The following is a 20,076-nucleotide window of genomic DNA, read 5'->3' as shown; positions in this document are numbered from 1 at the left end:
TGTGGGTTTTCAGCACTGGCAAAGTCAGAGTTGTTCTTTGATACTCAAAGCTCGTTAAGCCCCTTGATCTCATTTCACTGACTGTAATGATGAGACAGATGAAGCTTAGTGAAAATGGATATTTAAAGGAAAGCATTAAGGATAACAGTGTTACTACTACATCAATAGGAGAACAATTCCCCATGTCAAAGCCAATGTTGATATGTGAAATAATTCCCTCAAGATTTTTGTTTCAAGCTCTTGGGTTGCTGGGCAAGCCCTCTGCCCAGGAGACACCTGGGCAGCTTTTTCCACACCAGCTTGTAATCCAAAGCACCAAGAGGAAGGCAGGAGCACCTGAGCTGCCAGAGTCAGGTCCCATTCGAGGCATGTTGCTGTTCTCCTGCTTGTGGGATTGGGATTATGGAGCTACAGGATCCAGAGCAGGTCAGGGTAGGCTTGCCTTGTCTGTTGTGTGTTGCTGATTTATCTGCTGCTCCTTCTCTTCCTAATCCTTAAATAAAGAATGCTTTCCCCTTGGCTATTTATTTTCAAACTTGGAAAATTCATATTCATGCATTAAGGAGTGAAATGAATATATGTGAAGTGGTAGAGTTGTCTGACCATAAAAGTAAGTGCACTGTTGGCTGGCTGCATCTGTCAGTAAGTAGGGAGTGCAGACAGGAGTCAAATGATTGAGACCACTGGATTTTAGTGATCCTTGGCATGACTCATTCCTGTTTCCTCAGTGTACCTTTCAGGAAAGGGGAATAAATCAGCATCAGAAATCAGCATCAGAAATACCCTAAAAATATTACACTTGGAAGGGCTTGTTATGGCACTCAAAATTTGAGAGGCACAGAAAGGGTGTATTTGGCTAAAGAAGAGAGAAGCTTAAAGGTCCAGGTTGTCCAAAGCAAATTGCTTTATGCCTGTAATGCAGGGCAGGGAGCCACTTTCTAATAGGAAAAAAGTGTCACCTAGAAAGTGGACTAGAAGTCCTAACTATGTGTTAGAAATGCATAATACTGCTCTTGTTTAACCTGAGTCTTTTCATATTGACAGAAATTTGGTTGAGTTTTTTTTCCTTGCTGATGAAGAGTGAAGCTATAGTGATGGGTATTTGTATATTAGTTCCTGGAAAGATGAGAAACTCCTTTTAACCAACCTCATCACTGTTTCACTGTCCATTTATTAAATATTATTATATTGAGCTTAATTAAAGGCAGTTATCCCTCCTCGGCTGTTGGTACCATTCATAAAGCATCTGTGAGATTAAATTTTTTGTACAATTTACCTATCCTTATAAAAGTCAGAGTCTGGATACTATCCTTTTCCCTAGCTAATATATTTAAACTTTATCTTATTTTGGGGCAGTTAAAAGAATATTTCTAAGTCCTGTTTGTTTTTCACTGAATGTGCTTGCAGAATTCTTAGCAGTCATGAAGCTAGCAAGGCTTTTAGTGTAAATTTTCTAATTATTTTTAATATGAAAAGCCAGATAAATTACACTTAGGCCTAGTACAGTTGTTGGGAAGGCAATGTGTGTTTGTAGAGGAGAGGCCGATATTGTTGGGTTCTACATTGTGTGGATGTGATAGGGCAATAAATTCCAATAACTCTGAGTACTGTTGCAGTTATCAACAGGATAATATTTCCTTGGTCTTGTTTCCCCCTGAGTAAAACATTGGAAGATTTTCTTTAGAAAAATGTTGCTTCATTATATTCTCCTTTCCCATAAAGCAGAAATCTGCAGCAATAATTGTGTAGTCATAAGGACAAGATAGTTTCTGAAAGCCAAGACAGTTGAAGTTTGAAGGGATGGAGAGGAAGGAAATTAAAGCAATGGCTGGAGGTTTGTGGCACCAGTAGCTTTGAATCTCCTCTGTACTAACTAATGGATAATTACGAGGGTTTTTTCATTTATTTTAAAGTGTATTTATTTTAAATGTGTTTTCCTCCACAGACTTGAGAGGCTAGTGCCTTTCCTTCTTCCTTCACCTTGCTGTTACATGCAGGACTTCAGGCACCATTGGCTTTGGCATCTTTTCCAAACATTCCTGCGTAGAGGATATTGTGTGAAATAAAAATAAGATACAAAGCTTTCAAACTGTGATTACACAAGCCTGTTTCAAAATACAGAAGTCTGTCCTGTGTTGTTCTGGCATGTAAGAAACTTGTCTTATTGGTATGGGGGTAAAAGTCATTGTTTATGGCTGTGCTTTTTCACATGGACTTGTTTAGAAAAGTGTCATGATCTAGTTGTCAGAGGTGCTAAAGCCATCCAGCTTCCATTGGCTCATGTGAGATTTATCAGTGCTTGAAACCAGTTTTCGATTTGAGCTACTGCAGTGTTATTCTAATCTTTTAGCTTGCTGGGCTTCTGTGTAGAAGATGAAATACACTAATGCTGGTGAAAAGACACTGATTTCAGCATGGCTAACTCTTAAGAATACTACATTAATTTCCACATGTTCTGAGTGATAGGTATGACAAACAATCTATTTCAGCTGTAACAGATCTTACTTATCACAGGACCAATATGCCAGGAATCTGACAGCAAAGCCAGAAGCTGCATTTTCCAGCACACGTGCAAAGAGCATCCGTACAGAAACTTGTTTTTGTGTGCAGACAATTTGCTGCAGTAAAACAATTAGTGCATGTACATGAGATGTTTTTGCAAAATACTCTTTGCATGTTTGTATAACACTATGGTCTGAAGCCATTTTTCTCTTCTTCTCCTTTATTTTAGTAGCTTAAGGAAAAAACATATTCTTCCATGATAAAATATTTATAAACTGTCAAACAAAAGTTAGAATGCCAAACCTAAGGCAAATTCCACCTGCTACAGTGCAACTGCTCCTCGTGCTTTTTATAATCTTTGTTTATGAATTGGGAGAATCCCCACAGATTTGCAGAATAAGGAATACTCCTGTGTCTGACGTGATGGGCTTGACAACCTCTTTGGTAGACTCTACAGAGACTCCTGGGTTGCTGCTGGGATGGCTCTGTACAGATTTATACACTGAACTGCAATGCTAATCAGCAGATTGGGCAAGGCTTCCCAGCTGCTCACCATCCCATTTTTATAAATGTAGGAATCAAATTTGGGTTGGGTAAAGCACATGTGCACAGTGAGATCTTGCCAGCAGAGACACTGCTGCCTGCAGCTCAGAGCATCGGAGCATCTCTTCTTTGCTGCTGTGGGTAAGGGGTGTCTCACTTCCAGGGAGAAAGCTGTGTGCTTTCTTAAGCCAGAGGAATGTGTCCTGAGTATCTGGATATTATTCTGTGGTCTGCTGTCAATTTGCTAAGAGTGGCTAAGGGATTGAGGAGATACAGTCCTGTCAGCTCCTGTCTCTGTGGAGTATGGTGCTTGTCCAGCAGTCTTCTGGAAACGGCGACCGTAGTGCTGGGGTTGCTGGAGCTATTTCAGTCTCAGGTGTGTGAAAATTTTCACATTGTGTTCACTCAGCTGTCAGTGCTGCTCACGTACACCCACATGAGCTGATGAACTGATAGTGGTAACACAGGGCCCGCTCCGTGCCATTGCTCGCCATCTCTGTTCATTTAACATTAATTTTTCATTTGTCTAAACCAGAAGGTAAGGAATGTGCTATCTTAGCAATTTCTGAACTGTCATATGTACACCTGGCACTTATTAATGCCTAAGAATAGTAATAGTAAATAGTAATTTTTAAATGCAGGTGTCTCTAGGTCACAGTTGTAGCCACAGTAGAATGCAGGAACCAAAAGAAGGCTGCAAAAAACTTTTCATCCATGATGATTTCTGTAAGTTGGGGAATACTTTAGGTTTATGGTTCATTGACAATCTAGGGATTAAGTCAATGTGATTTTTGCACTTAACTTGTAAAAGTTTTGAAATTTTCATTGTGTTTTAGCCCATGCGGAAAAATTCAGAGTGGTACAAACCATGTATATTTTGGGCAAAATACACTCACAAATATTAAATTACTTCCATATAGGTATCCTTAATGAAAGTTAGGTTTTCTTTAAGTATCCTTTATCACATTTATGTTGAAATGAGAGTCTTGGAGATGAGAGAGCATGCAAGGTGTAATAGAGAATACAATGGAGGATACCTCCAATGTAATCAAGAATGACGTTTTGTTTGCTTCTAATTTTGCGTAACATCCCTAACTTAAAAATGGGGAAATCACAACATAGGTGCTGTTATGATATGTGAATTTTTTACTGTGATAGTGAACACGGCATTTTGTTGTCAGGTACCTGACGGATGGCGGGCTGGGGCTGTACACGCGACGGCTGAACCGGCTACCCGACGGCATGGCCACGGTGCGGGAGACACTGCAGCGCAGCACGGCCCTGAGGCTCGGTGATGCCGACAGGTAGGGGGCTAAACACCCTTGGCAATCCAGGCATTCAACACCTGGGTATGAACTCCTCCGGGGTACGAAAGTTTGACAAGAAAGCTTCACAGATATGGATGCTTGGTAGAAAGCTCCCTGAATGTAGAACCTGAGAACGGAATAGAGATAGAAGCAAGTATTGATATAGAATAACAATAGATGTCTAAATTGACAATTGCTGAGCCAGTTGTTACTGGACAACCAAGAAAGCAAAGGCTAAGTCGAGTTGGAAGGAGGTTTTATGACTAGAGCAAAGGATATGTTGACTACAAACAAAAAAGATGTCTTTACCAAGCAGAAATAGGTCTTAGAAAAAGCAGAAAGATACCATAGGCAAACAGACATGCTGATGTGGCAAGCAGAAAAAAAGTCTAAGAATTTTCCACTGCAACAAAACTGAAAAACAACTCTAAGCTTAAACTGTAACATACTAACTCATGTGATTGGATAGTATTGACCATAATATGGTAATTATAGAGGTGATGATGGGCTATAGGTAATAGCAAAGGTGTTATATATGATGCTGATTGGTTGTTATGTATTAAGATGCTCAGCAAAGAAAAATATATAATGGGTTGTAACCAGAACTAAAGGGTCTTCAGGCTTGCCTATAGCTGGAGCTGACAGCTGTAGGCGTGGCTCTGTCACCCACGACCCTGGACTGCTGTATTCAAACAGCATTTTGAAGAGCCGCCTGGAGTCCCGCATCTCTCGTCTCAGGCTCTTACACCGGAGTATTTTAGTGTTTGTGTTCCTGGAGGTGTCGGGAGAAATACTGGTTTTGTGTCTCCTGAGTGCTTTGCTGGAATCTCCCCTGTGTTTTTGTGGATAGGAGGCAGCACAAGAAAGTGTTGAACTCCTGTTTTAGTAGTGTTTGAAATAGAAAGGACTGAGTTCTCTTTTCATGTCCATTGACTCTCCCCCAATTCCAGTGATTGAATGTGAACAGTCAAGGCCAAATGTCAAGAATTAGAGGACTGGAAATCCATAATTCATGGGAGTGCAGTCACAAAGGAGCCCAGTGAAATATTCTATTAATGTTGATATAAATGGGTTAAACACTTGCTTTTAACGAGGTCAGCACATGGCTGCTTCTTTCCCTTCCAAAGCCTGATCAGTGTTACTGCTGATGCAGTAAGTGACCTGTATCCTTTTTCTTCCATGAGGGGCCTCTAAGTATAAAAAATTAATTTTGAGGTGCAAAAACCAATTTTTGAATTAAAGGTTTTTTCTCTTTCTGCTGTCTAAAAGTCATTCCCAGGACATGACTGAGCTTGATATTATTGATACTTTATTCATTGTGGTGCATATATTACTAAGGAAACCCAAGTGATGGAGAATCTAGCCTTGTTTTCTAAGCAAACTAACTTTAAATATGCCAAGATTTAGAACTAAATCTGCTTTGGCATCCTTGTGATATTAGCAAATAGCAGGATGTCAAATGTAAACAAACGAACTAAAACCTCTTGGAGAATCCCAGTTCAGTTTGAATTACAGGTCAACATATGCTTGCCAGTTGTAAAATATACTTGGATTTTTCCAGGAGCTCATATCTCTTTCTGAAATGTGCAGCTTGAAACCCAACCAGCACTCACTGCTGGTCCTATGGATGAGGGTGTTGCCACCTTGTGATGCAGCTGGAGAGGAATCAGGTGTCATCCTCTTTTGCTGCTGTGGGTTCTGAACCAATATTGGCACTGTAGCAAAAGCATCTGTTTAAAATTCAGCATTTGTCTAAGATAAAGTATATTGTTGTTTAAGTAACAGCTTTCCTGGAAAGCCAGTGATACATTCCTGTCATTGGTTCCTTCCCCCATCCAATATTTTCTGTGCTTGCAACACTTCTTGTTTGCTGAACTTCTTTCCTGAAGACACCACACATCAGGCACCAATTAGGAACATTTGACAAGAGGGATTATTTGTGTGTTTAAATGTATTACACCTAGAATGGGGCTGTGACCCACTGAAATGCAATCCCTAGGTTGTAATTTGTTTCAGCTTCGAAAACCATCCTTTCAGTTCACTTGGAGGGGGACAGACTTTACACACAATAAAGACTCTGTATGGCAGAAAAATTACCCTTGGTCTCAGAGCTGGTGATACTATGATGTGTTGCTTTGATTTGGTCTTTTCTATTTAGAATATAATACCTTATGCAGGACATGGGTGTTATAAATGAGAAGCTTGACTAGGCCAATATTCAAGCAGCAATCAATTTATTAATTACTATGGTAAAGTATGAGCAATACAGTGGTGAGGACAGTGGGGGAAGTTTTCCCTCCAACTGCACACTGATAGTTGAGGCTTACAGATTTTTATAGGGGTAATCATAAGCTTTCTCAGCAGTTTCTATTCCCAGTTTTTTTTACGTCACAATTCTATACACTGTCGTGATTTAGTTTTTCTCAGGATGTATCCAGAAAGGAGTATCCCCAGATGGTGGGATCTGGCTTCCGAAAGGAGAAAGAAGTCTCCCAGCTGGTGAGATCCAGATTCCAGATGTGGGTCTATCTTTTAATTGCAAGGACTATAAATCTCATAACAGTGATGTCCAGCTCCCTTGGTGGAAACTATCAGTCCTTGAGTTGATGTTCATCTTCCGTTCTCAAGCTGCTTTTCACTGTTTTGTTAAGGCGTTGAGATAAGCATGTTTCATTTTCATATATTCTAAAGCTATAGTTTCAAAGATCCTTACTACAAACAATATTCTAAAATTATACTTCAAAAGCTTATTATTGCAAAACTCTTTAAGGCTTAGCTACAAGCAGAAAGTTCCTGTCAAACAGCAACATCCTTAAAGCTTTAATTCAAATGCTCCTAAATCAACTTAAGACTTACAAAGGTTAATTGCTAACAAAGGATAAGTTCAAAGGCCTTCTTCCATGTTTTACTTCCTCAGTTATTTATTAGAATTCCTCTTTATAACTGTCCCATGGTCGGTTTCTACACATACCACAATCGTTGATACACACGTTGCCTGTATGTACCTGACACGAAACACAGCTTTGTATTTCACATGGGGAGTTTCTGACAGTGCGACGATGATTTAAAAAAAGCTCCTCTTTGCTTGCTGGGTGACCATGATGTTCAGTTTAAACAAAAAAATAATCTTAGTCTGAGGTGTTTTCTGGGGTGAAAATGGCCATAAGGAAAAGGAGTTGAATAAAACTGTGCAGTATCTAATTGTTTTCTTCATTCTGTGAGACAGTGAGCAGGGGTGCTGAGTTGCTTTATTGGTACATGCAGAAAATATATTAAGATTCTATTTAACTTGTTCAAAGCAGATGTTAATTGAATGCATGGGAGAACAAGTATGAAAGACTGTGAACCTGTGAGCATGAAGTTAATAATTAAAAAGTTATCAGAGGAATTTTTGCAATATGCTAGCTACTTTAGTTTCTTATGCTATTAGTTGTAGAAGTTTAGTTGTGAGGCTTTTACTTATTGGCTCTGGTAAGGTAAAGCACACTTTCCCCTGCAGCAGGGAAATGCAAACAAGGGCATTGAATTTAATGCTTGATTGCAAGGTTAATAGAATCATTGCACAACACAGCTTAGCTTATTTTCTGACTTCAAGATAATTTCAGTTTGCCTAGAACAAAGGCATTTTAAATCAAAAAAGGCATTAAAATACCTTTTTATTTATTTTGTGATTTTTTTTTTATTTAGTTTAGGATCATTTTTTCCAAGGTTGGAAATAAATATCCTATTGTTTTGTCTGTTCTGTATATATGGACATGGTGTGTGCCATCTGGTTAAGTTGATTTCACATTGTCAGACACAGCTGCTCCATCTGAGACTAAATCTGGCCCTTGCCTTCATATGTATAACTTGAATTTGTAATATGTGTAGGTAAATTAGATCTGAATTAATCTTTCTGTAGTTGCTTACCTGTGTAAGCTGTTATTTAGAGGAGGTGATTCAGACCTGATTTATCACAGACTTGTGGCTTGGACAGGAGACTCTGAACATGAGTTCGTCAAGAGTAACTTTAGTGCTATTAGGGAAGTGTCTGTATACCTTTTAAAAATCATCAGTGGTGAAGTGCTTAAAAACCTACTGCTGAGCATGATTAACTTTGAGTGTTTCCCTTTTACAGTTCTATTTGAGGTTGCATGAATTACCTGGCTTTGCATAAAGGCATAGAAAGGTCTTCCCAGCTCCTGATTGTAATGACTGGTCAAAGAGTGGATTGTGTTGTCTTGGTGCTTCCAGCAGCTACAGCATTGATGGACTGTAGGTAAAACAGTAAAAACAGTGCTGAGCTTGCTCTTCAAGAGTGTGTCTGTATCCTGATCACATCTGATGACTACAGCTTGGTTAAAAACAAGTCCACATCCAGATTAACTCTTAGGCAGATTTGCAACTGAAGCTGCTTCCTGGCAGTCAGCATTTTAGAAGTATTTCCTGCTTTTGGAAAGATCTTTGAGTAATCCCAAGGTAGACTGTGGACCCTGGACAGGAGATGGACAGGAAAGAAGAAGCGGAAGTGAAGCAGAAACTGAGCAGAAAGCCTGAGGACATTCCACACAGAGCACACATACTTTGCTATTAATAAGAATGTCATTAAGTGCAGTACAAATGGTAAAAATAATGGCTTTCAAAAATAGGCAAAGAGTAATATTTTGCTGCTATTTTGCATTTTATGAAAACAGATTAAAGTTATTTATATGTCTTGGCTGAGGTAGTAAACAGTATTTCACATTTGTGGAGTAAACCCCTTTGTCTGGAGTATGTTTAAATTCACTAACTGAACTTTAATTTCCTGAATCCTGCTACAGTGATGAGATTACTAAAAGATGGTCTAGTTCTTGGTGGTGGAGGGGGATTGTTGGATTGCCTTCATAACCAAGGGGATTTGGATCACACTTCAGAAGAACTGAAAAGCAAGCTGAAGCAAGTCATCAAGTTGGGGGAAATACTGGCCTGTTTTGAAAAGTGGGGAGAGAAGATGTCACTGCTTTTGGGAGGAGGCAGATTCCACTGAAAGCAGAATTACAGTCATGGTGCTGATGGATATTGCTCAAGAAGTTGAATCAAATTTCCTTTAAGCTGCACCAAAACCCTTTGTTTTTTTTTTTTTTTTTTTTTTTTGGTCATGTGCTGATTGATTGTAGACAATGGAAATTTTTTAATATAAGGAAAAGGAAAATGAAATTTTTGTTAAGATATCCTTTATGTAGTTTTATGGAAGGATAAGACAGCTCAAAGTCCTGACTGTGGTTTCAGTTTGTTTTCTTAATTGAGACAGTGAAGCTGAAGTTAAATGAAGGTGTAGCAGAACTACTCCATCACTCCCCATCTCATCATTGCTGGAGTTCTACTGCACTAGCAGTGGTACCACAATACATAAGAAAAAGGGCAAACCAGAGAAAGTGGGTCTGGAATAGATATCTATAGACACATAAACCAGATAGCCTTCATCTTAAATTGTTAGAACATGACTGGGTTATGTCTTAAGCTTGAGGTGGACCCAATTGCTATAATAATATGTAGAAATAGATATTCCTGCCTTGTAATGGCAGTGGAATTTCCATCATGTCCTTCCCCTGCTGCATCTCCCTGCCCTGCAGGGTTCTCTCAGGAGTGTTGATGTGTTTGTGGAGTTTCCCTGTAAAGGAATTGTAGGGCGATTCCTCTGGTGTTCTGTGTGAATGACTTTGCAGAGGGAGGATAATCAGCTACAGACCTCAGGAGGTCTCAGCTGAGGAAGTTGCTGCCACACTATTTCCACTGTGCCTGGAAGATTACATGCCATCAGTTCACAGTTAATTCACTTCAGAACATCCTGGCAGTTGCACTTGCATTAAGTTCTACAATTAAGATACTTACAAGCTCCACTTTTCCCATTTATTTTCCTTACTGGGACAGTGAAACACCCCAGTATAAGGATCCTGTATACTACATAAGCGTAACATTCTAAAAAATAATTTAAACTCTCTAAGTTTTTTTAAGATAATATAGATAAAAAGTGGTTTTGAGCATTCATTGCTTGCTGTATCTCTGCTGTGAGTCACTGCAGTTTGTGTATATATGGCCATCTAGAGTTGCTTAACAGCAAAGTCACAGGACTGGTGAAATGATTCATGCCTAGCAGATCATCTGCACTGTTTGACCATCTGTTTGGGTTTTATCACTAAATTAGAAAAAAGTGGTATTGCTTCTAAATATGCAAATTGTACCTTGGTACCTGTAGATATCCATCTCTCTGTCTTTGAAAGATCCCACATTTATCTTGAAAACTGACTCTCAGAAGCAGGGGAAATTCACATTGCAAAGATTCTTTGAAGTTTATGGCCCTGGGATTTGCTGATTAGAATCACAATACCATATACTTTTATTTTCCGAGGAATCTTTTCACAAGCTGCAATCCAAAGTGGTTTTAGATTCCATAAAGTAATTGCAAAGTTAAGCAACAAATAATAGTTCAAAACAAAGGTATAGTAGCTGAAATGACCAAAAGGAAGAAAAGGACACTCTACAAACATGCCAAGGTTAGTCAAGGGAAGCAGTGTCTTTGACAGATCTGTTTCAGTGGTCTAAAAGATGACAAACTTACTGTAAAGTTTTCTTCAGGTTTAGAAGCAAAAATTTTCATTACATAACACAAGCTTTGTGTGAATTGGTTCAGTAGACACAGTGGCAATGTTTTTCCTTTTTCTTTTTACACATTTTTTTGAGGGGTGTGCATGTGGTACACTGGAAAAAGTATTCTGGGCAGTATTTCTGTAGGATTTGGTGGTGTCATTTCTGTTCAGACAGGCATAAAGGAATGGAGATCAGTTTGAAAGTTTTGTTTGTTTCCTAGGCTTGGTCTAATTTTACTCATTGCATGTTGGCAGCTAGGAGTGTGATTCCAACAACCGACATAGAGAGGCTGGAAGCTGTTGGAAGGCTAGAGAGAGTTTTGAGGAGGGGATGACTTAAGGAAGTAGATAATTTTTCAGCTGAGATTGTGTATAAAATTCTATCCAGGCTCTAAAATACCACATCATGTAGCAATAGCAGATGTATAATTGACCTATGGGGGCTGGCTGTTGAATCAATTTTATGCCTATTAGTTAACTGACTTCTTGTAAAATTAGAATTGGGTTTCCCTGGTGACAGTTCCTTCTCTGTGTATTGATGTCCACAAAAAAAGAGCAGATTTTACTGCAGTAAGGACCTGTGTGCATTCAAGAAGCCAAGAATTATCCTATTTTTCTCTTGCTCAGGTACTCAGGTATTCTCTAATACCTGGTTTAGTAGCTTCCCAGGCTGACAAGGCACTGAGAGCAGTTCTTTGCCTTTTTCAGGAATTCTTCATATGAGAAGGTGCCACTTCTCAGAATTCTACCACTCAGTACTAAAACCAACCAAACAAAACACGCTACTACTGCACGGTCTTCCTTCCAAAGTAATTTGATTGGGCAATCTCCACGTGCTTGGTTATCACTCTAGTTCTAATCCTCTTCAGAATTGCCTGTTTTGATTAGATGTAAACATATGAAAGAGATAGTCTGGACCTAGGCTTTAGGAGGTGCATTTCTTGTTGAAACCTTTCCCTTGGTGTCATGCCCCTTGCTTTTGTAGCTGTGATTCTCATTCTGCATTCCTTTATATTTTAGGGCATATTTGCATCTCTCCTGTAGCATCCAAGTAAAATGTTTAGGCCAGCAGCTGCTGTTCACTACAAAGCTAAAGGAAGGTGGGAGGTGCCCTCAAGGGAGCAACTCATGGTGACTAAGCCAGGCCTTTCTTATTGCCCATGCAGTTTGTGCTTCCCTGGAAGGCTGCACTGGGTGTGTGGACAGGTGAAGGGACCTTGCCTTTTCCAGAATTGTTGGTGATGATTCTGTGAAAACAGGGAAAACTGCCTGAGTTAAGCAGCCGAATAATTTACATCTAGGGATGGCAAAACCATGATCCTACGCCACTGGAACTAGATTTTCCTGAAGAGGTGCTTCCTTTCATACACCCGCACTCAAAGTATAAAGTTGATCTCAGTGCTAATTTGGAGGCTCTTCTGAAACCCTCTATTTCTGGTTCCACTGCCAAAGATTAGCACTGTCTTTTCTGTTGTATGAAGTGGCTTTCAAAATACTTTAGACATGTGGGAAATTACCCTTGTATTCCAAGGGTAAACAAGATTGTAGATACAAAGAGCATTTTGAACTGTATCAGGGTCTTTGTGCTTTGCATGACAAACCAAAGAATGTGAAATGCTTGCTGACATAGAGCAGACTTTGTTGTTTGGTTTTCCATGTCAAATGGCAAGAGAGTCAACACAGTCTCACAACTGACCTACACCAGTAACCTCTGAGTTTGGGATTTGGAGATTGAATAGATAAAACTAATAGCAGACAGCTGTCAGGCGTCCAAAGCAGAATCCCAGTTTGGGGCTGTTTGAAGAGCGTGTAAGCTTATTGTGGCTGTAAAGCAAATTTCTAGACTGCTGATTTTTTTCAAATACTGTGTTTATTACTAAATATCTTATTACTGGAAAACCTAAACATTTACCTTTTGATCTTAGCTTGTCTATCTTTGTTGTCCATAATTGTAAATTTCAATATTTATTTGTTTTTCCTCCTGCTATACAGTTATGTATTGTCTTGTGATTGTAACAATAGTTTATTAGTATGTGCTTCCATGGTAATAGAAGTATTAATGTTAATAGCCAGCACTAAAAAGCTAAGCACTAATCACTAAGCTTCCTTTTTAGCAGATGAATGTTTCCTGTAATGGTATTCTTTAGAAACTTATTCTGAAAAATAATTCTCAGAATTCTGAGTCCAAATATAAGATGCATATGTTTTCCTGCATGCTCTTCTGACCTTTGCTGGAGTTTTCTTTCTTGCTTTTCTTCTTTTCTTGGTTTTTTTTTTTTTTTCTTTTTGTCTTCGTTTGAAAAGACAGGTGTCTGCTAAGGAAGGCAGGAGGCTTTTTCTCTTTAATGGAAAATGTAAGCCCCCTCCCTCCAAATTATTATAATTTTGAAAGTAAGGGGCTCTCAGGCAAAGGTATGGGAGTCAGAATAGTAGTTTTTATTAGGATTTTTAAAAAAGGGATAAAAATAAAAATGCACTAATACAAAACAACACTGACAGAGTCAGAATACGACCTGACACCCTCTTGGTCATGGTGTTGGTAGCAGTTCCATTAAATGGTGGCTGCCATCCTCCTGGAGTGACAGATTCTGTTGGAGCAGTGATCCTGTAGAAGGGTGTAGTTTTCTTCTGAAGGTCCAGTGATGGTGCAGATGGGCCTGGTCTTCCTCTGGAAATGCAGTGGAAAAGAAAGCTGCTCCTCTAGGAATCTAGTGGGAAAAAGTTGCCTGTGGTGTTCCAAGTCTCAGATTATATCCAGGTAGGAATGCTTGGCTCCTCTTCCTGGGCAGAGCATCTCCCAATGGGATGATGTAATTGTATCAGTCATGCAGTGAGAGACTCCATGACCCATTTACAGAAGATATTTTCTGGAGGGAGGATTGGTTGTGGAAGAGATAAAGAAAACTCTCCCATCTGTTTTTAACAGGTGGCCTAATTAACAAAAGATAACTGCCCCACATCTAACAGATGGTGATAGAATACACACCCCCAGCCACATCATGCATTGCAACATAAGATCCATCCTTCCTTCCTTCCTTCCTTCCTGCCTTCCTGCCTTCCTTCCTGCCTGCCTTCCTTCCTTCCTGCCTTCCTTCCTTCCTGCCTCCCTCCCTCCCTCTGCAGGGGAGGTGAAGGGTCTCCATCAGTGAATTCAGAATATCTGGATGCTTTGGTCCATTGCATATACATGGTAATGAGACTCCTAAATCAGACAGTTAACTTAAATGTCTAAAGCTGGATGGTACTACTACCCTGGTATATCCAATAAATATCCACATGTGCAGCATAGCAGAAGAAGCTCTTAAGGTATCCATAACTTTAAGCTCATATTGCAAATTCTCTGTATTTTGTAGTTATCTCTTTCAGCGATTGTGAATGGCAGCTCCTATGTTTTTAGAAGGTAATGAAGTAAGCAGGGGGTGCTTTTGGGCTTATTGATACCAAAGAAAGTAAAGGCATCCCTGACCTGGCACTTGTGGAAGCAGATGTCTTCAGATAAAATGAACAATCCTTCCTTGTTTCCATGGCACTTCACAAGGAGGTGCACTCTTTTCCCCTTCTGCCATAGGCCTTATGTGTCATTTACAACTGGGTTTTCAAAGAGCAGGGAATGTCTCATTTATCATATATTTCCACAGACAGAAGTGAAGAGGACGGAGTGTATGGACCATGTAGGCTGAATGTCTGTGCCCAACGGAAGGAAATCCCCCCTCTGTGGAGCAGCTGTGCTGCATTTTACCAGTTGGGGAGTGGAGGGACAGGGACAAAAGACTGTAACTATTTATTTGCTGCCCAAGGATTCTTGGAGCTGCTGCTTATGTCGTGTCATTTCTTGGTGTCATGATAATTTCCTTGGTGTCCAACTAGATATTCCTTACTGGGGGTCCATACACTTCTTATCTGTAGATCCTATCCTGCTTCTCTCAATTCCTCAGCTTCGTCACGACATAGGGATTTTTCAGCAGTATGATAAGGTGACTTTGTGACCTTTTTATGACAGCTAATAAGATTCACAGTGACATTGAGACTCCACAGAACAAGCAGTAACTTTGCTCCTGATCTTTCTGCATTGAGCTCCAACATCCTGAGGCTTAAACTGCTCAGTGTTACACAGCTCCATGGGGCTTAAAAACACTCTGCTATTGTATAAACTGGCATTAAGGCTCCCATATGATGTTCTTATGTTGCTTAAGTATATGCAGTTAAATATACATTTGGCCAGGATAAATAATTGCACACTCCACAGTGGAAACACTTGGAGTGACATTGTGCTGCTACAGCAGTATTATGAGAAGGTGTGTAATTTCTTTTTATTAGTCAAAGTTTTTTTTTACATATTCTCACTATAAATAAAGCATCTAATTTTATTCAAACCAATTGCTGCAATTTGAGGCTAATTAATTGGACATAAGTGGCATTGGAATGTGTGAAACCTGTGTGCAGGGTTAGCACAGGGAGCCTCAGTAACCACCCCTTTGCTAGAGATTGTGTTCATGTGTGTCCAGGTATAGATGGTCAATAAGTAGCCAGGGGATAAATGCTAAACGTTGGAAGTCTGATTAGTGCCTAAGCAAAGTCCAAGGGCTGAGGTCAGTTCTTTTTAACAATATGTTACTTTTTTGTAGTTCCTTAACTTATAAAGGCTCAGCTCAGCAGCTACTGTGAAGTAACCATGTGCTCTCATCAGCCCCAAGTAATGTTTTAATCTTTTTAATCTAATTTTAACTTTACAGTTTATATTTTCTGATTATGTTGTTAGTTTTAAGTTAATTTTCAGGTATATCAACTAATTCATTCGTTTTGGTTTGAGGGAAATGAGCAAACCACTTTGAGTGTTCAAAAAGGTTTCATTCCCTCTTTCATGTTCATTGCCAAGGTTGATTTATTCTTATTATGAAACTTACAGCTAGAAACACTCTTCATAACATGACTTAATGCCTTAAACATTTCTTTGAAACCATTCATGTTATTTGATATCATCTGATATGCACATGCATAGTTTCATGTTTCATTTGCGTTTTTATTCAGAGACTTAATTTTTGTTTTCAGGGATATCTGAAACATAATATTGCATTTGCGGAACTGAAACTGTTTTGAACGCAGAAGGGATGAACAGAATATTATCAGGAAATGGCTGGAGATGTATTTATAGGCAACTGTGTATCTGTGGAAAAAGATGAGAGGGAAAAGGAGAAGGAAGAATCACCAACATGAGCCTATGGGAAAGAAATATGAGTATACTGTGCCAGGTTGAGTTTGCAGAGGTTACATTCACCCAAGAATTCCACTTAACCTGTGTTTTGGGACTGTGTGTATCCTCTGTCTATTCCTAGGGAGAGAATTTATTCATTTGTGCTTTGAGAGCATTTCTGAAGCAAAGGACTCATGAGAGAGATCAGGTGGTAGAAAGAAATCTGCATTTACACATTTCTAATGTCTTAAGTGTGCATGCAAAGTAAAGACAGAAATTTTCTGAAATCAAAAGACTGATTTCAAACTGAAGTCAGTCTGTGAGTTTCATGCTCTTATTTCTGTTGAAATTCTTTGTTGTCTTCTAACTATAACCACTGAGTAGTTTCTTTATTAATAGAAGTTAAAAGCCAAAGTGCCATATGGCAAAAAGAAGTTGCTTGTTATTCCTTTAGGTCTAAGTGTGCTGGAGGCTTGACCACCAACACCCAGAGGGCAAAATCAGAGGTGTCTTCCATGCTGTGACTTAAAAGTTTTGGTCCCTTTCTGCTGTTACTGCTGACCAATTCTTGATTTTAGTGACTTTCTCATTTCTCACATCGTCTTTGTATGGGCTGACTTTACATCAGCTGTAGTGAGCTAAACATGTGACTGATAAAATAATCACTTTTCTGTGAGTCATACCATATGTTTCCCTCTCTCCACCACCACAATTCTGGTCATTCTTTTCTGTGAGTTATTTTGCCTTTCCTGCATCATCCTCTCTATGCCACCAGTTTGCTTTCCCTTGCAGTCATCCATCTCTTTCCAAACAATGCCTTATGCTGTTGGGTGAGCTTTCATCACATCTACGTGTATCCTCAGCAAATTACCACAGCCCAGCTTTGCCCATGAAATGTGTTTGAATCTTAAAGTTGCTCCTCACTTTGAGTACATTCTTCTCTTATTTATTGACATCGGGCTCTGATTTCACCTCCAGATTTTAACACTCATAAAATGAGGGGTTTGCAATATATGGTGATGTGGTTGAATTTATTATGGCAATGTGTATGTTATCAAATCATTTAGGAACAAGGGATTATTTTAGAAATTAAAAAATGAGAGCCAAAGGTAACTTATGACTTGGCTAAGCAAGACTGGGTGAGATCATGGGAGGAGAATGAAACTTTCTTTGGACATTTTCAGGACCAGTAGTGAACTGTAGCTATAACTTTAGTAGAATGGATTTAAGGCAGACAAGAAGGACAGGGTGATTAGAAGAAAAAGCCTCTGTGGACTTACTATCTTATAAACTAATCTCTGAGAACTCTCTTCTTTGTTTCTTTAAAAATCTATTTGAACCAAAGCACAGTCACACATTAGAGGGAAAGTGGAGGGAATAACCAAGAAGGGGTTTTCCAGATGAATCTTTTTTTTTTCCTTTATTAATCTTGAAGGCAAGGAGTTTCTTCAGTTTCTTAGGTGTGCCTCTTAAAATGCTAAATATTGTGTGCATTAATCTAATTAGTAATCCAGCTTTTTAATGGGGGGAGGGCAGGATACACCTACTGACTTTTGTCCTTTCATCCTGCCTTCCCTTGTGCGGTTCAGTTCATGGAAGTCTCTAAACAAATATATCCAGTGACCACTCCTTAATTCTATAGGAATTCACTGAAACAGAGCTGTGTTTATCAGTCCTAGTTTAAGTCTCTGATGGCAAAGTGAGCCACCATTTCACAGCTCAGCCTTAACCAGACGGCCACACTCTGCCAATGTTGAAATAGGACAGAGAAACAGGAGGCTGGTTTAGAATTTTTTCATTATTGCACATGGATAAAACAGAAAATGAGGGCTTGGGTTTTGTTCTTGTTTTTTTCCTTACAGTGTAGTGATGCAATTAAGGTCACAATGTACAAAGTTTAGTTGAGGTCACTTCTGTGCCAGACTGGAGCAAGGATCTCTGTTTTGGCTTCCTGTGTTAGGGTTGTTTCTGTAAGAATATTTCTCACTGTCTCTCCTGTCAGATTATTTGCTGGAAATAATAACCTAAGATACTGAAAGGTGTTGATTGGACTCTTGACTATTGTGGAGCTATCAGAACAGGAAGTGGGATGGAAAGAATTCAGGTTGAAGTCCTTGAACTCCCACATCTCCCCCAGCTAATTTAACTATAAAAATTAACAGGGGTCCAAGGGAGTTGTCTTAGTGTTGTGAAGTCACATTTTTTCATAAACCAACAGGATATTTAATAAAAAAATTCAAATTTCTCTAAAGCACAGATATTTGCTGTAGCAGTAGCAGAGCTGGCAGCTGGAGAGTTTTAGCTAAAAGCTTGCCAAACTAAAGGTAGTGTGACGGTGCCTTAAAGCCTCTTCTAAACAAAATGAATTTCTGACAGGATTCCAGTCACTTCTGGACATTTCTGGTCCCTTCTCAGCTGCATTTGTGCCACCACTGTGGTGTAAAGGTGTCCCTGGTGAAGATAGGCTGACGGAGTTGTCGTTTGTTCAGCCTGGAGAAGAAAAGGCTCCAGGGAGAACTGAGAGTCAGTCCCTCCGGTGCCTAAAGCAGCTACAGGAGAGGGACTTTGAACACGGGCCTGGAGTGTCAGACAAGGGGGAATGGCTTCACCCTGACAGGGTGGGTTTAGGAGGGATATTTGGTGGAAATTCTTTACTGTGAGGGTGATGAGGCCCTGGCACAGGCTGTGAATGTTCATCCCTGGAAGTGTTCAAGGCCAGGCTGGATGGGGCCCTAAGCAGCCTGATCTACTGGAAGGTGGCCCTGCCCATGGCAGTGGCCCTTTGAACCCAGAGTGTTGGATGATTCTGTGCTGGTTCCACGAGTTACAGCTATTTATCACTGCAGAGCAGTGAACCACCACCTCCAGCAGGCCCAACATTCGGCTCCAGACTTTCCATCTAAATTGGTTTTCACTTTCCTTTTCTTTTTTCCAGTTACTCTTCACATTCTTGGCTTCCTTTCATGTCTTACCCTCTCTGTTCTCCAGGGCCCTCCAGAACCAAATAAGTATTTTGTATTGCAGGACAAGGTTTCTCAGGGAAAATCATGTCTTATATTCTAATGATTCTCGGGAATTGTTCTGTTTTTAACCAAGACCAAAGTCAGTCCTTAGGTTGGCATGCAGCTTGGAAAATTTCAGGCCTAACATCTCAGTTTTGGCAAAGTGATAAATAATTGAACTCATTCCCCCTGCTAATTAGTTCATTTCTGTAACACAGCCATCTCTGAAGCAGTGGGTGTAGCCTCTGAGAGAACAAACATACACCGTGAAGCCCAGCAGGGCTGGGGAAGGGATTACTGGGCCAGGAACAGTTTTGCAAATTTTTGCTCTCACAGAAGTGCTAGGAAAGGTTGAGGAGTCCTGCAGAGACCCTGGGATTTCAGTGGGGTAGGGAGTGGAGCAGGGAAGCAATGCGGGCAGCAGTGACCTGGAGCTCTCAGCAGGCACGGCTGATGAAATGATCTAGCAAGTGAGCCTTGCTCACCTGCTGCTCACCCTGCAGTAGTAAAATTGTGTTTTCCTGTTATATTTCATGGCTGGGACGGTTAAAAGGCTAAATTCTTGTGAAGTGGGATGGGAGGAGTAGGCATGATATTGGGAAAGTTGTATGACTTTGCACAGTTGAGCTTTTGTTTTATCACGCTTTATTCCTTTAAAAAAAAAAAAAAAAAAAAAGGTTAGAGAAAGAAGCCTGGGTGCTGCTTTAAACTTGTTATCTGTTCGGAATTAGATAATGTGGGTGAAGGGGTGGTTTGGGCAGGCTGTGGTTCGGCCGCTGGGGCGGGAGGGGACCCGCAGAGCTTTGAACTGCATCAGATGCTCGAGGGCAATTCAGCACACAAGCCTTCCACCCCTAAAGAAAGGCACAGGAGGGAGGCTCCCTGTTTTCTGTGCTTGTAATCAGCAGGAGGAGGGAAGAATGTGT

The 20,076-nt window shown here is 40.0% G+C and overlaps 1 protein-coding gene across 2 annotated transcripts in view; it reads left to right on the top strand.

The window, feature by feature from the left end:
- The window catches only part of NAV2 (neuron navigator 2), a 203,466-nt gene that overhangs the window by 117,421 nt on the left and 65,969 nt on the right, over window positions 1-20,076 (top strand). For both annotated transcript variants that reach the window (XM_041461855.1, XM_041461854.1), the window contains one exon: window positions 4,227-4,349. In XM_041461855.1, coding sequence (XP_041317789.1) covers window positions 4,227-4,349 — 123 coding nt within the window. The remainder of the gene's footprint in view (window positions 1-4,226; window positions 4,350-20,076) is intronic.

Source organism: Pyrgilauda ruficollis, unplaced genomic scaffold (genome assembly GCF_017590135.1).
Source record: "Pyrgilauda ruficollis isolate IOZ18807 unplaced genomic scaffold, ASM1759013v1 scaffold156, whole genome shotgun sequence".
Lineage (NCBI taxonomy): Eukaryota > Metazoa > Chordata > Aves > Passeriformes > Passeridae > Pyrgilauda > Pyrgilauda ruficollis.
The sequence above is the reverse complement of the archived record's forward strand: the minus strand, read 5'-3'. Positions and strand labels throughout refer to the sequence as shown.